The 16,469-nt window shown below is 30.8% G+C and overlaps 2 protein-coding genes across 3 annotated transcripts in view; one reads left to right on the forward strand and one right to left on the reverse strand.

Annotated features, from left to right (window-relative positions):
• Positions 1 to 1,835: 1,835 nt before the first annotated feature.
• On the reverse strand, positions 1,836 to 14,020 carry LOC106473767 (peptidyl-prolyl cis-trans isomerase FKBP2-like). Of its 2 annotated transcripts, none has more exons than XM_013934447.2 (4): positions 13,613 to 14,020; positions 11,137 to 11,282; positions 10,363 to 10,493; positions 1,836 to 2,236 (listed from the first exon to the last, which is right to left on the reverse strand). In XM_013934447.2, exons 1-4 carry the CDS (start codon positions 13,906 to 13,908, stop codon positions 2,069 to 2,071), a joined length of 741 nt encoding a protein of 246 aa, XP_013789901.1. In that variant the 5' UTR covers positions 13,909 to 14,020; the 3' UTR covers positions 1,836 to 2,068. The 2 variants fall into 2 exon arrangements, with proteins under 2 accessions (XP_013789901.1, XP_022257869.1); XM_022402161.1 differs by lacking the exon at positions 1,836 to 2,236 and adding an exon at positions 2,244 to 3,305.
• A 110-nt stretch (positions 14,021 to 14,130) lies between these two features.
• The window catches only part of LOC106473768 (myosin light chain kinase, smooth muscle-like), a gene marked incomplete at its 3' end in the record, with an annotated part of 33,670 nt that continues 31,331 nt past the window's right edge, over positions 14,131 to 16,469 (forward strand). The window contains exon 1 of the mRNA XM_022402162.1: positions 14,131 to 14,217. The remainder of the gene's footprint in view (positions 14,218 to 16,469) is intronic.

The raw sequence follows: 16,469 nt of genomic DNA on the forward strand, positions 1-16,469 counted from the left end.
CATAATATAAAAATGGCTTCTTTGATATTTAATGCTTAAACTGGGATGCAGGTGAGCCAGCATTTGACGTAAATAAAGAAATAGCCCAATCAAATGATAAAAAGGTAAGATACATAAGCGGTAAAGAAAAGGATAACTAAAAATAAAACAGAAATTGCTACCTTAGAAAGTGTTTTTTTACCATACAGGTGATGTTAAGGAAAACCTACAATACCATTACATACACATTTCTATTGTTCACTTCTACACAACATTTACACTAAGTCTATGACTGTTCCTCTTTTCACTGCTTATAGGGTACTGAAATAGAACAAAACGTGCAGGTTTGCTAGAACCTGACATTTCAATGCAGGTTTGCTAGAACCTGACATTTAATGCAGGTTTGCTGGAACCTGACATTTCAATGCAGGTTTGCTGGAACCTGACATTTCAATGCAGGTTTGCTTACTTTTATCAGATGTGATCAAGACATTTGTTATCCCATTTCCAGAAGTTCTGGAAAATTTAGTTTGTTGAATTCCAAGAAAGTCTAAGGCAAATGACTAGTTTCAAAACTGCCAAATACTTTTCACCTAAATATGAAATGTGTATAATGTCAATAAGGCTATTTATGTTTATAGTTTCATAAAATGCCATTAATGTCAGATTTACTCATCATAAAAAGATTTAGTAGGTAAATTAAAAAAACTCAAATGTAAATTTTTTTTACAGAAGAAATTTATCACAGCAGGAATTTGCTGGGGGTATCATACAATAAAGAAGTTTAGTAAGCTTGAGGGATTGTCTTAGTCTTACTTTTCATTTTATCAATTTTGAAAAAAAACATAAACAGTCTTTTGTTCAATGCTAAAACTTGTTAATTCCTTAATAGCAAAAAAATAAAAAAAGACAAATTTATGTAAATATACATCACACATTATTTGTGTGTGTCTGTGAACAGACCTTGTATAATTAATTAGTTAGGAATAGTGTAATTACAGCACTGAGAAACTTTTATCCTTTTAGTTTTGAATCATTACAAGGAATGCCACTGGTGTTCCCATCTCTGGCTAGGTTGAAAATAATAGTGTGTGTATATATATACATTATTAATTCCTTTATATGTGCTATATTTTGCATAATGATGCCAGTACTTGAATACAAACAGTAGTGATGATTAGCTACCATTAGCTTAATTCTTTATGTAAAGTGTACCTGGTTTAAAAAAACAAAGAAAGTCTTTACCATTAAGAATGGAGATCGTTATTGAGACAGTGCTTGTTCAACACATTCCGAGTGAAACAACCTCTAATTTAGCTGACAGAAGAAACCCTTTTGTCCAGATGTTCATTTGATCAATATGATATTTTGTACTACCTTGCAGACCTTCTTGCTTTAGTACCGAGTGAAGATTAGCAGCCGTAGTCTCCACACCTTTATACTAAAAGTGCGTATTTTATCCTATTTACGTCAAGTATTTGATGTAACAATAAAAAAATGAAAATGATACATAATAGTAAATACTGAATAAATAAAGTAAAAGTTGTTACTGTTAGCTAGTTGTTTTCATGAGGTCAGCAGTTCAGAATTAGGGATGGTACCTGCATTTCACAGAGGCAAATATACTATGACAGGACTCAATAATTGTAGAGACGAGAGCCTCTACTTTGGCAGGTGCTAAAAACTCCACTATCATTGATAAAAATTTTACTTCTCTGTTCTTTCTAATGTGGAAAAAGATAATCTTTAATATTATCAATCATACAAGGAAAGGAAACTTGTTTAATATTGCTAATGGTATGAAAAAAAAACACCTTCGGCTTAGTAAAGAACTGAGTCAGAACTTCCTTAACAAGGTTGTTGACCTTCTATATTACAACATATGAAACAGGACTGAGAACAGCATAATCTTCTATTCCCAATATGCCAAGTTCAACGCACACTTATCTTGTGTTCTTTACCCCATTTATCACGAATGGTTTCTTCTGCAGAAGCTTACAAAAACAAATTAATTGTAACACACAAAGTACAGTACTAAAATACGAAACTAAAAACTTTACAGATTAAATATTAAAATAAATTAATATATTTAAAGTTCATCGCGTTTAGGGCCACTGAACTCATCATACGAAATAAAACCATCATTATCTCTGTCTTCATGTTGAAAAATTTCTTCCATAATTTTGCTTTGATCAGGAAGGTCTTTTACTCCTGCTGCTTCAGCTTCGGGAAGTTTTTTCTTTAAATAACTACTCATCTATGGAGTACAGAAAAAATTATGACAATATTACATTCACTGTAAGTTTTAAGAATGAAATTTTCTTTATGTTTCGGTGTATATTTAAGTTTGTACTGATAATAGGGCCGCTACATGTACGAATTGTATAATGAAGTAAACACAGGCCGATATTCCGACAAGTTAGACTCCTAGTAAACTTATTTTGGGTTTTACATGTTAAAAATGTTTATATTTATGTAAATTATTCTGTAAAGCTATGGTTTTTATATCTTTAAAAAGTGTATTTATCAAAACTAATATTAGCCTATTTATCATAAATACATACGTACAAACTAACACTAGAAATTTCTCTTCAAGTTTAAAACTGTGCTCCTTTTCTCAAACTTTTACCAGTCTTTTAGCTTCAGTGGCTACTTTACAGTGAGTTTATTACTTTTCAGTGGTAAAATATATTGTGAAGAACCAAGTTAGCATGAGTTTTTCCTTCTGATATGGGCATCTGTTGAGACCTAATAACTAAATGAAATATCATATCATTACACACTTGTAACATTACACTCAAGTCACTTATATTAATAATAACTTACAAGTTTACTATTTATCTTCTGTACAATCATCTTGTCTAAGCCTAAACTATGATGTAAATCAACATTTCTGTGATCTTGGATGTAAAAGGTGTTCACTGTTGACTGGATTGTGATACTGACTTATGTAATTTATTGTAAAGAATGACACCAACTTATGCTGAATTGTGGTGTATAAATACTCAACTGCCAAGTTAGGGAAAGAGTTATCATTTTTAGTCAGTAACATATATACAAGTATTACTTTGAAGGTACAATCTACCAGTGGCTAAGATTAATGTTTAACACATTCACGACATCGTGCACCACCGGTGGTACATTTGCATATTTTCTGTTGGACATTGTAAGCCACTCGTGGTACACAGCACCCATAAGACATAACTGCATCTCACATCTCCAAAGTCTTATATGAAAGCATTTATTCTGTACGGATGGCTATAATAAAGCCACACCTTCCATCATGTACCACTGGTTGAGCACGGGATGCCATGTTGAAAGGACAACTGAAATAAAACAAATTTACTTGATTCAATCACTTTTTATTTTACAATTATACATGACAGCCAAAGTTTAAATGGGTAAAGATGTCCTGGGTGATGCACTCAAGAGAAAGCAGTCATTATCCCATGAAACATAACATAAAGCCATAAAATTAGCAGTATCTAAAACAGAGTTCACAATGAGGCTTAACGTTCCTATTACATAATTAGAGAAATCACTTATGCTGCAAATGCAACCGTGTTAATATGGGTTAACATATGAATCTAATGTGTGTCCAGTAATGTGACTGTTTTCGTGCTCAGAATGTGAATGTTACTTGGCCAGTGTTAGTGAACTGTTCTTTGTAATTTATCTTTATATGTTAACAGACAGTTCCCGATAATTTACTACAAGTCCTTATTGAACTAGTCAAGGCTACTGTAGATGACCTAGTGGCCAAATGGGAAGAACCTTTAGTGCACTAGGAGAGGATCGTCACAAAACAAAATCAGAAAAACAACATATGACATAAAATCTATTTGAAAAACATTTAAAACTATTACAATGTAAAATAATTATTAAATACATTTAGAAACAAAAACTTGTATCACTTTAAAAACAACATAAAGTATAAAAGTCTAAAAACCTTGTGAAATTTAGTGCAACCCTTACATAAAAATGTATACTTAAAAAAATTGTTCACTTTAACATATACATGATACCAGAATATGTCAAATGACTTTAACCTTTCAACTTTCATACCTTTGAAAAAAAAACAAAAAAAACTTTACCTCCAACTGATTTCAACTGGAATTTAAAGATTAAAAAACAAAAGTGCCAAAAAATATTTTTTTAAAAATAAAATTTTACTCCTACTTTTAGAATTCTAAAATTTAAAAGAATAAAAAAATTTTTAAGGTAATTAAAACAATTCAAATGATAGGTAAAAACATTTTTCTGAAAGGGAGGGGATAATCATCAGGATTTTGGATATGATATCAATGGAGATGAGCCATTTCTCCAACATAAATTTCCAAAAACTCTACTTTTTAAATTCCAAATAACATCTTTAGAATTACAACTGCAAAAGTCCTTTATCTTAAACAATTATTTTCCTGTAAATCCTGAAGTTCATTTTCCTGGTTGGAGGAATTCATTGTTGCACATTAAGTATTTTTTTCTATATAATATTGCTTAATCTTTAATGATCTATACAAATTCAGAGGTTGTATTTTAACCCAAACGATTTTACATTTTGGAAAGCCATCCTTTAAATTATTCCCAATAACATGGCCTATTTGTTGTTGAATGTAATATTGACCCAAGTACCTAGGTCGAATATGGATGGGGCAAGAGACATAAAATTTTTTACTTTGTATTTCACCAGTGTTAAATCATCGATCAATGACACGTTTTTTGTAATGACAGTTAATGAAAACCTCTTTTAATTCCTTCAATTTAGGTTTTCTAATTCTGAATGAGATACTATAATCTTTGCATAACACAAGTAGGAATATGTATTTTTACATATTTAGGATGGCTACTATAAATTCTAAACTCTATATGTTAATTTGTCAATTTACAGGAATCATCCCTCATACATACTTGTTTCAATAATATCTTACTCAGTGTAGACATAGCAAGTTTTGGTTTTAATGAGGTGTTTCTGCATGTTTTTATAGTGGGGCAACATTTTGGCTTATATGCAGACCTTCAGGTCAACAAAGGCCTCAGTATAAAAGCAGAAATGTCATTCTACTCTATAGAAAAAGAGATAGAAGCAGTCCTTTAAGGTCGACATTCTACTATCAGTCATTACTTTTATTTATAAGGATATCCATAAATGGTAAGGAACTTTAACTGAACTCACTAGTAAATCGTACATTAATTCCATCTAACACACAGAAAAATACTAATTTTATAATTGTTGTACTGGAAAAAAAAAACAACAGAAAACAAGATCTCTGTTCCATGATAATTTCAAACAATTTGGAAATGTATTTGAGAAAAAAAGATGGAAATAAGCTAAAAAGCTGATTTTTCAGAAAAACCATTACTAGCATTATATAGTAGATTCAACTGTAGTGTCTACAGCGTAAAATAAACAAAACTAGGTTTTATAACACAAGAGGCTTTCTTTTGAAATAACCAGATCATTGAACTTTTTATTAATATAATAAAATTAAATATTGAAATAAAACACAATAAAGAATTATTTATTGTTTATGAAAGCAACAAATAATCTGTTGCCCAAAAATTGTCACACAGTATATTTAGCCTACGTGTAAAATTTAAAGTTAACGTGTCATTGAAGACTATGGGTTTTATTTTATGAATCAGTAATAAATCATTAAGATTTATTCGTATTATTATTATTGTAATTAAACAATGTTTCATTGTCTACATATATGCAATTTCAACCTGTAAGCCTATTCGTTTATACATGTCACTACTACATAGTAAAATTGTTATGAAGCTCATAGACCCATTTTGTAGATAATTATAATACTTATAAGTGAAATAATTAAGCCATAGTAATTTTATAAATTTATCACTGAATTAGTGAATATCAGATAACAAAAAGGATCGTATATTCACGCGTTTACAAATTACAGTAAAGGTATAACGAAGGAACCTGCTTAAATCGGCATAAAATTTGCCGGCTAGATTTTCAACATTGTTTCTAAAGTAATCCTCAATGAATAAGCATGTTTTCATTGCGCTGCATAAGTTCTGCTGCGAATAATCGTGCATGGTAACGAACCTGACAACTGAGCAATATTAACACGATTTGTTGCACAGCTCTCACGGCAACAGTGGAAATGTTTCATATTACATATTGCGCTCTCGGCCAATCACAGAAAATAATTCATACCGGGGTGAGGTGGGGGGGGGGATAGAATAATGAACAAAAATTAAAAATATTGACTGGTTATGAGGTCAACAAATGATCTGTTGCCCCAAATCACCAGTCAATAATTGTTTCTTCTTTTCTCCATCTTAAAATTTCAGTTTAACTAAAATTTGATTAGTTAGTGGTGTCACATCATAATTAGCCTAGATCCTTAGGCCTATGTGTAAACCTTAAAGCTTGACAATCCATTGGGGATTTTGATCTATTTTAAGAATCAATGATAAATCAAAAATATTTAGAAATTATTTAATGTGCAAAATAAAATAGCCTATCATTACCTGACAATACTAACAAACGTATGAAGTACGCACCTATAGCTTCAACGCAAAATTGTTCGTTATGAGGCCTAAATTAATTACTGTTTCACTGTGTTGCAAAAAACTGTCGTCTGCAAAGTTTTATACTGCCTAAACGACTCTGCATCTCTTCATTTGTAAGTAACTGAAATCTTACTCCACATGTTCACATTCATTTGTAATTAGGCCTAAATGAATTAGCGCATTTTCACTTGTCTTAGGCTTAACACTAATTAAGCCTTTATTACGTACGGCCTATATTCGATAAATTAACATTGCAGCTTGTGCACGTTTTTGCTTTAATTTAGTTAGGGCTAAACTCTACCTTACTTAATATTATCAATAAATTTATTATGACACTCAGTTTTTGTCAGCCCTGAATATGCTAGCGCACCTTACTATCTAAATGCGCGATTGCGCGCATTTCATTTCGACGAAAGTAAACAAAAGGCGGATGTAAATATACTTTGATAAACATTTTGTACAACAACATTTTAAAAGCTTATCTAAATTATTAAAAAGGTTTAACGTTAGTTCGTAGAATAACATTATAAGTTGATTTACTGATCGTATTACGTACGGTAAAGTGTAGTCCTAACTAAACTAAGGCAAAAAAGTACAGAAGTTACAGTGTTAATTTATCTTTTTATCGAATATAAGCCGTACCTAATGTTAGGCCTAAGACAAGTGGAGTTACTGATTTCGGTGTCTGCAGTTAGAATTACTTTATTATAATAGAAATCCAGTACTTAAAAAAATACTGTTGAAATAATGAGTCTCTGCTAGTAAACTTATAATATTAAAAAATGCTCGCGCACCTTACTGTCTGAATACACGCGCGCTCTTTATTTCATTTAGTAAACGTTTTGTACAACAACGTATTAAAAGCTTATCAAAGTTTTTAAAAAGGTCTAACTTTAGGGCATAGAATAATATTGTTGCGTCAGCGAGTCACATGACCACTGTGACGCCACGTTTCTAGAACTATCCTGTACTTTGGCGAATGCTCTAGTAATTACTAGATATAGGGTAGGCTGGTATATAAAAGAGGGGAATGTAATGTGTGTATAGACAGTGAGTAATTGATCTGCAGTCAGAAGTATTATTGACGTTCGTTGTTATAGCGTTTGTTTAGCGCGATTGTTGAAGTTGAGTGTATCGGTAAAGTTATATTCGGAAAGAATAAACCAGTTTTATTAAGTAAAGACTTGTGTCGCTTAAGTTTCGTCGGAACGAAGTTACGGAAAATCAATTAACAAACGGAGACGTAACAGGACAGACAAAAACTGAGTATTATGATAATAGATAGTACTGCACATTTTTGGGACAAAGGGTTTCAATGTAATACCGAGTAAATAATTATTTATAGGTTCAGTTATTTTATTGTTTCCTCCCATAATGAGTCAGCCTGAGATTTCTAGGTAATTTGATAACCCACACATTCTGTTCTTTTTTTCTTTGCAATTGCTCCTTAAGCTCTTTAACTTTCTGAAATTTAGGTAAAAAAAATCAGCGATTTTCACCTAACATGTATTTCACTTCTTCTCAGCAAACAAGTTTCAAATATCAACCAAATTTTAATTTATATTCTGAATATGAAAATTATGGTCACTATTAGATATTTTCTCATAAGTATCACAATTAAGTTGTTATAAAATCATACTTCTTTAATAACAATCATCCATTACAACCAATACACTCTCTCTGTCATACTCTGAAAAAATTATATCATTTGTCCTTAGTTTCTCTCAGGCTATTCTCTTTCTCTCCAGTGAGAGTAATTTTTTTAATTTTTTTTACAAACAAAATTTAATTCAGGTTTAATACCTCTCAGTAGTTCAAAGACCAACTTACTTTTGAGCAGAGACTCATCGTTTAGATTACTCTCATAAATAAATTCTCTTAATTCCAATTTCCCATTCAATATAAATCTTTCCTCATTTGAATTTTATTAGGTCTGTTTTTTTTAAAGGAAAATTTATTCCTCCTTTCCAAAAAAGTATAATTTTGTTAGGTTCTTAAGCTATCATGCTTAAATTTAAAAGTTTCAAATGCTCAACTGGGGAAATTAAAAGATTTTTTGGTTTTCAATATATTTACTTTCCTCTATATTTTGAAGTCTTAAATCATTCATGGGTTATAACCCCAAAAGTCAAATATTCTCCTCTGCCAAAACTTAATGATCTTAGAAAAACATTTTTTAATGTTTATTCATTTGAAAATGTAAAAAGAGCAAAAGATTATCTTTGAAAAATAATTTATTGTTCTTTTTTTTATATTTAAATATCAATAAATATCTGTTATGGATAAAGTTTTCAAACACACGATATTTGAAAGGTTAAAATCATTATATAGATATTGATATACGCTCTGCGTATATAAAAGGGTGTGTGAAAAAATGTACATATTATACTCTTAAAGATAGTATTAATTTCAACACTGTAAGTTACCAATCTATACTACAAGGTAAATTCACTTGCTGAGTTTAGTTATATATATTGAATATTTTATCATCCAGTCAAATTTTTAATAATGTGTTTCGTTTACACCATGAGAACCTTTGTACATTGTTCAAAATTTGAATGAATACTGTAGAAAGTATTTAAAGTTTTTTCAAAACATTGATATTCAAGAAACTTTTAATTCAATACCATTGAATATAGCTTCATTTTTTTAGATTGACATCACCGGTAATTTTAAAATTTGCGTAACAAATTATTTTTTCAAACAGTTGTTCATCTCAAAGGTTGTGGTGTGTCAGTTTCATTTCTGTGTTTTGAGATTTATTATTCAATGGATATTAAAATTTTGGCCAGTTGAACAGAAATTACGTAATTCTTAAATACAAAATATAAGAAAAAATATATATCATCAAGAAGGGTGTTATATGTATTTTTTGTGGAATATGGAATAATATAAATTATCATTCAAACTTTTTTATAGAAGTTTCGTAACATAGACTATGTAAATGAATTTTAACCCTTTTGCTGCATTGTGCAGTAGAGCCTATTACATAATATCTGTTTGCACGTGAGGATTAATGTGCCATAGAATTTATACCTTTGCATAGATATATTTACCTTATCTACGTATATATATATATATATAGTGTATCCCAGGATAATATCCATGTTTCAGAAAAGTGCCAAGGTTTATCTCAAATAAGTTTTGAATAAAAAACTAATTATTCTACCATGAAATCATTATCAACTTATTTTAGTGTCTTTGAATTTATGTATCAAAAACTACAACATCATATCAAAACTACCAAGAAAAACATAAAGTTCCACACAAGGAATAAATATTGCTGTCGCAGCGATAGGATACAGTGATACTCCAAAACTGGAGTTTGTATGTTTGTTGTAGTATAAAAAAGAAAGAGTACTGAGTAATTTACTATATATATACTTCTTCCTTTCTAAAGGGGGGGGGGGGTCTAATTTGTGAGATCAAAAGCCAACACATATTGTGCTAAGCATAATCAGCATGCAAATGATTGTGGCATGCCTCTCAGAACATTTGTAAAAAATAGGTGCTATGAGATTAAATCTGGAAGCAATTTTTCATGAAATATATCTTAAACAATTCCATGGTTGTTCACATAAAATCCACAAACTATGTAGACTATGTAGAAAATGTTAAGTACCATAAACAGCTGTGTTATAACAAATAAGCATAATTTTTTTTACATCACAAAAGAACACCTTTTGATAAGTTTAAACTTGTTTTAATCTGTACTGGATAAAAGTGAACAATTATATCCAACTTCCTGGTTCGAAAGACTTGAAGTACTCAAATGTTAAAAGCTTGATAAATTATACATTGCACTTTTAATTCCATAAAGTTAAGAATTTCTAACTTCTATCTTACCTCTTCACGAGAAAGCTGATTATCTGCATTAGCATCGATTTCTTTGAACACATTAACTGGTGGTGGGCCATCCTTAATTTCCAAAAGTTCTACTTCAAATATCAATGTTGCATTTGGTGGTATTCTCTCTCCTGAGTAGTAAATTAAAATCAGTTTTCAAGACCTGTAGTTTAAAATATTATATAATGATTGTTTTTTTTTAGCTGGTCATTCAATCAAAGTATGTGTTCTATTTTTTTGTATTTAAGTAATCTGTTCTATAAACTTCCAAATAACACTTACAGAAGTACTTTTTTTAACTTTGTAAATGTTTAAAATAAAAGAAGAAAACTTTCAAATTATATTTTAATTTTCTTTCATAGTTCGAACTTAATGATCTATGTTTTGCCTTTGACTCTAGGAAGGAAAAAACACCTTTTAGTATTACTTTGGCCATCTACTGACACAGAATATTAACGTATATAGTTACTAGTTTATTAATACCACCACACCTAACTTTGACTTCTTAGTTCAACCAATAAACACTGCTAAATCTAAAAAACAAGGAATGTATATTTTTTGCAGTAACTAGATATATAATATTATTTTATTTTATCTAGTTTTACAAATAGCTATTTATTTGAAAAGTTACCACGTAAACCACTTTTTCAGTTAAACTCAGTACTAAGAAACTTGTTTATCAGTTCTCCTGATTTGCTTAAGCACAAGTAGCAGCTGGTGAAAGTTGCTAAATTATTGATAGTAATGATATAAACCATCTGCTCCATAACACACCTGCTCCCGAGTCACCATAGCCAAAGTGAGGAGGTATAGTCAGTCGACGTTGTTCTCCCACACACATGCTTATCAGGCCTTGGTCCCAACCTTTGATTACTTGACCAGTCCCTAGCTGAAATTGGAATGGTTCTTTTTGGTCGTAACTAATACAAAAAACAAAAATCAATTATAAAGCAGAACCTTGTATTGGAAAAGACACTATAAGCAAAAGTATATGAATAACTTATGGAGAAATTTTATCATTTCCATTTTGACATTGCTCATATACCTTAGCGAATCAATACAGGTTAACTATTAAACTTGAAATATAAATGTTTTTAGAAATTGAAGGGCAGCTTTTTTTTAGAAACTATATTGTGAGTGAATGTAAGAACTTATAGTTGTGTGCCTTTCATAATTAACTAAACGGAAATAATTTTCAAAATATGGTTTTTGAATGAGTTATTTAATAAAGGGAAAAAAATTCCCTTAAAACTTGCAGAACAAATTAGAGTGTAGCATTGCTACTACAACTGTTTTTATTATATATTTATAACTTATATTTCCATCTGAAAACTTAATAACACGTGAATAACAACCACACCATAACCTACTTTAATAATAAACTCTAAACATGCACAAAGCAGGATAAAAATGTAAAGAAAATTCTGAATTACCATATGATACAAATTTATTTAAGTAGCTACATTTATTACAAGGCTGATTTTTCGTTTTGCCCTAAGTACATAGCTTGCTCTGATCAAAAATTAACATTTGTTACATAGAAACATTTGAAGCTATGGTTTATAAATTGTAGCACAAAGCTGATTATGATATATATATATATATATATATATAATATACCTATTAATGAAGTGTAATACAAATATTTGATCTTCAGCAGCACACTATGGGGCTATTTAACTCCCAAAAGTCTGTCTACTTAACTAACTTTATGTGGTGTGTGTAACGATTTTAAACTTACCAGAAACCTATATCTACACAAGTCTTCACCATAAACGAATGTTAGTAGCATTTTTAATAACACAGGTCTTTAAATTATGTCAACCAAATACTAATTATTACTACTACTAATAATAATATTTTATCACAGGAAAAGTGAATACTGATAATACTTTAAAATTCTTTTAGATATAAAATTTTATCTATACCTATCAGAAATCTATAAAGGTGTTGTGAGTGTAGACAGAAGTCTACAGGTGGTGGGGCTAGTTTTGGATGAAAGAAGTATTATAAGTGGCAAAGACATATTGGGAGGAGGGGGGGGGGGGTTCTGGAGCAAACTCCCTTTGGAAAAGTTTTGTGATTTTGATGGCGTCTTAGGCTTTTTATACACCTATAAATAAGTTTGAGACATAAAGAGGTGCAACTTAGATTATACAATATCATCTCCCCCTAACTACGCGCATGTCCATACAATAGCTTTGTTAGTAAAGATGTAGTAAAGTCATAAACACAACTCTGTACCGCCATAACGTATATCATTTAAAATATTTGTACAAACGGGCTATAAAATGTAAATATATATATATACAAGAAAATTAAAATTAGGCTTGCCAACCCTCCCGGAATCGTAAATATTCTTCCGGCTCCCACATTCTCGACAAACTTCCTGGATTCTCAAAAAATACTAAAAATAACAGAACAAAACCTCTTTAAATGTTTGCTGCTTTAAAATAAATAACACTTTACCGCCACTCGGCGAACGTTACCATATTGAACGTACGAGCTATTCGTAATAATAAATAAAGAATACACATGAAAAACAAGAGATATAGGTCTTACCTATGTTCCCCCCTTTTTTTGCTGTAAATTAAACTTAAGTATCCTTTTTTATACTATTATACTAAGTATTTTTTTTATTTATTTAAATAATGTACATATGAAAGAAGAATAAAAATAACTATCATGATTTATTTGGCTTTCTAATTATGCGATAGGAACCTTAAACATTCAACTAAGTTAGTCGAGGTGAATCCGGTGAGAAAATTCTTCGAAATAAAGGCGAAATAGACAATTCTCTACATTGAAAACAATGTAATATAATACTTTATTTGATAGATTAAAACTTTGTCTTTCTATTAGTTATAAATATATTATTAAACGTCAGAGAGAACTATTGGCAATTTATGAACAAGACGTTGTGAGAGGTGGGCGTGGCATTTATTTCACGATATGAAAATAAATTTTCTTAATAAATCTTAATCCTTAAGAAAGCAAGGTTTTAGATAGGAAATATATGCATTTTGGCGTTAACGGGTCGCGAACCATGGAACTTTATACATACGTACATATACGTCTATAAATAAGAAGTTAGACGAAATCTTAAGTATAGTTTTGTTCCTTAAAATTAAATCTATAGTACCTAAATTTCATGCATTAACAAAATGTAAGTTACAAAAAATTGTTTATATTATTTGTACACCAGTTTTCTATCTTTTAGCGCTGTAATACACAACAACTGGTTCCAAACCTTGAATCAAACTCTGTACCATCATCTAATGAACCCCGGTAATGCACAGATAGAATATCGCCAGTTCTACTTGATCTGTCGCATTTCTCTGGTTTCTTAATGACGCCCATTTCCAGTTCGTTGTTTTCTTGAGTCTCCGCTGGCAAGACAATATTAAATTGAGCTATTGCTAGCATGAGGGTAAAATATAACAAAAATATATACATATTTTTACCTTTATGAGTATTACACACATTAACAAAGTCAATTTCTCCGCCAGTTACGAATGTAAAGACGTTGTATCGTAATAATATCATGCTACACGGGCATACAAGTTCCTACATAACAGGAAGTTGTCATTGCAAAAATGTGATTGGTTGGGACTACTGTGATGCCATTTCTTTCTTCCTTTTTTTTTTCTTTTGTAAGTGGTAGAAATACTCACGGAACAGAGAAATCAGTGTCATACACACTAGCTATGTATGTGCTGCCCTCTAGTTTGAATGCAAAGCAAAAACATTTTATCAGCTCAAAACTGCCTTCATTGAGGAAATCTTACTTGGCCAGTTTCGTGTATTAAGTGTTTGCAGTATATTATTATTTTATTTTTGGACCGCAAGATTGAGGTAGGTTCTCAATTTATCTCTTAGTTCGACAAAACAAATATGATACATAATAGATTCTTGTTTGCTGTGTGGACACATGGTGGTATTCTTGAGGCCTTTTAGGTACTGTTTCCCAAGAATTTTCTTTCTAGAACATTAATTAATATTTTACAGTTGCCCTGCAGTTGGTGTAAATTTACCCTTTGCTCTGTGTTTTTGTAACTACAAACACGTAAGTATGGTTATGATAGTTTATTTTCATCGCGGGCCAGAAGCGTTAATATGTTGCCTAATTAGGGTTGATGTTATGTTTATACTTATTTAAATACATAGACGGGAAGCTTTTAAGTGAACTTTCGATGTACAAATATTTGGTTGATGACAAAACGTGGAGCACAGTCGTCAGCACAACAATTAACTTTGGTAAAATATACAAAAAAGAGGGAAATTCAGAATACATTTATATCACAGATATACGATTTTATTTTTGACATGCTGCATAATATGAGCTTATTAAGCAGACTATTAACTCGTCGAAAACTATAAACCCTATTCTCCACCAACTGGGAGGAATGAGAAGCTTTCTACCTTCAAGATTGTGTGATATAATGTACTTGCGTATGAACGTGAGTTACTTTTCTTCCAATAATAAAAGCTAAAAACTTTTATTCAACTTGTAGCTGATTGGCTAACTTATATTTATATTTTAAACATTAATAAATACCAATAGAATATATAGCTTAACTGTTAACGTGATACATATAAAAATAAATATTTGGTAATGAATGATTATTTTATATTTTCTACGAAATTTAAAAAAACATTTCAATTAATTCTAGATCGCCAATTCAGACTTTCAATTTAAGTACGATGTGCGAGAACTTTTTCTTTAGCCTAATAAGTAATTACTAATTTTTAACTCAAATCGCGAGAAACGCCCCTGACCACTAAGTTAATAAATTATGTTGATTTGTCGACGTTGCTTTGCAGCTTTGGTTATTATTTACTGCTAGATACCATTATTTCTTGATGAAAATAAGCCTAATTCATGCTAATTACTTAAGCTAGTATAAATGATTTTATAATTGTTTACCAAACCCTTGTCATAATTATATACTAACATTTTATTTTTCTATCTCAAATATCACTTTACACTAGATGGCGCTACATAACAAACAAGTTTGAAATCTATATAATTTTCTTTAGTTAAAAAGATACATTAAACAAAATAATAACTTAATGCATCTAGACAGCATATCATATCACACAGTGTCAATTAAGGTATAAAAAAAACTGCATTTATAATATTGATGCTACGCGTTACCAACTATACGTGATAAATAATATTAATTTATTCTTAAACATTATTCGGCAACGTTTTTCGCAAATCACTATTAACCCGATACTTTTGTATTTTATATTAAAATATGTAATAAAACAAGTAACAAATGCTCCACAGATATATATAAATTACTAAATTGATGGCCCGGCATGGCCAGGTGGTGAGGTCGCGGGTTCGAATCCCCGTCACACCAAACATGCTCGCCCTTTCAGCCATGGGGGCGTTATAAAGTGACGGTCAATCCCACTATTCGTTGGTAAAAGAGGAGCCCAAGAGTTGGCGATGGGTGGTGATGACTAACTGTCTTCCCTCTAGTCTTACACTGCTAAATTAGTGACGACTAGCGCATATAGCCCTCCTGTAGCTTTGCGCGAAATTCAAAAACCAAAACTAAATTGTTTATTGCTTCTATTTATTGTATAGGATCAATAAATTTGTAGGAGAATCCGTAGGACGTACAGTGCTAAAAAATACAGGGTTCGACCCCCCAGAGTGTATGGAGCGCAGGTTGCCTATTTTGTAGCTTTGTACTAAACAGCAATAAACGACTACTTACGTGTTTTGATGATAACAGTTTAGCAATTTAAATAAGAAAAAAAAATTATAATCTGTTTGCATAAGTAGAGCAATTATCATATTGTTTAAACAGGTACAAATTCGCTATGAGGCGGTAGGGTTTTCTATAAATTATTCTATGAACTACACGTTACTTTTTGAAGTGTTTAACACTGATCACAACATTCGAATAAAATATTCAGGATTTGGATTATCCCTCCTGTACAAGTTTTTCCTTAGATTGTTTGTTTGTTTTTGTAATTAAGCACAAAGCTAAACAATTGGCTATCTGTACTCTCACTACTACGGGTATCGAAACCCGGTTTCTAGCGTTGTAATTCCGAAGATATACCGCTGTGCCACTGGGGGGGGGGGC

The sequence above is a fragment of the Limulus polyphemus genome, unplaced genomic scaffold (genome assembly GCF_000517525.1).
Source record: "Limulus polyphemus unplaced genomic scaffold, Limulus_polyphemus-2.1.2 Scaffold6492, whole genome shotgun sequence".
Classification (NCBI taxonomy): Eukaryota; Metazoa; Arthropoda; class Merostomata; order Xiphosura; family Limulidae; genus Limulus; species Limulus polyphemus.

Bases quoted from the DNA above. Each gene is read 5' to 3' on its own strand.
- LOC106473767 (XM_013934447.2), bottom strand. From the start codon at position 13,908: ATGATATTATTACGATACAACGTCTTTACATTCGTAACTGGCGGAGAA. The intron at 10,494-11,136 runs GTGTGTTATGGA...TTTACTACTCAG, and splicing joins CTATGGTGACTCGGGAGCAG to GAGAGAGAATACCACCAAAT. The intron at 2,237-10,362 runs GTAAGATAGAAG...TGTACTCCATAG, and splicing joins ATCAGCTTTCTCGTGAAGAG to ATGAGTAGTTATTTAAAGAA.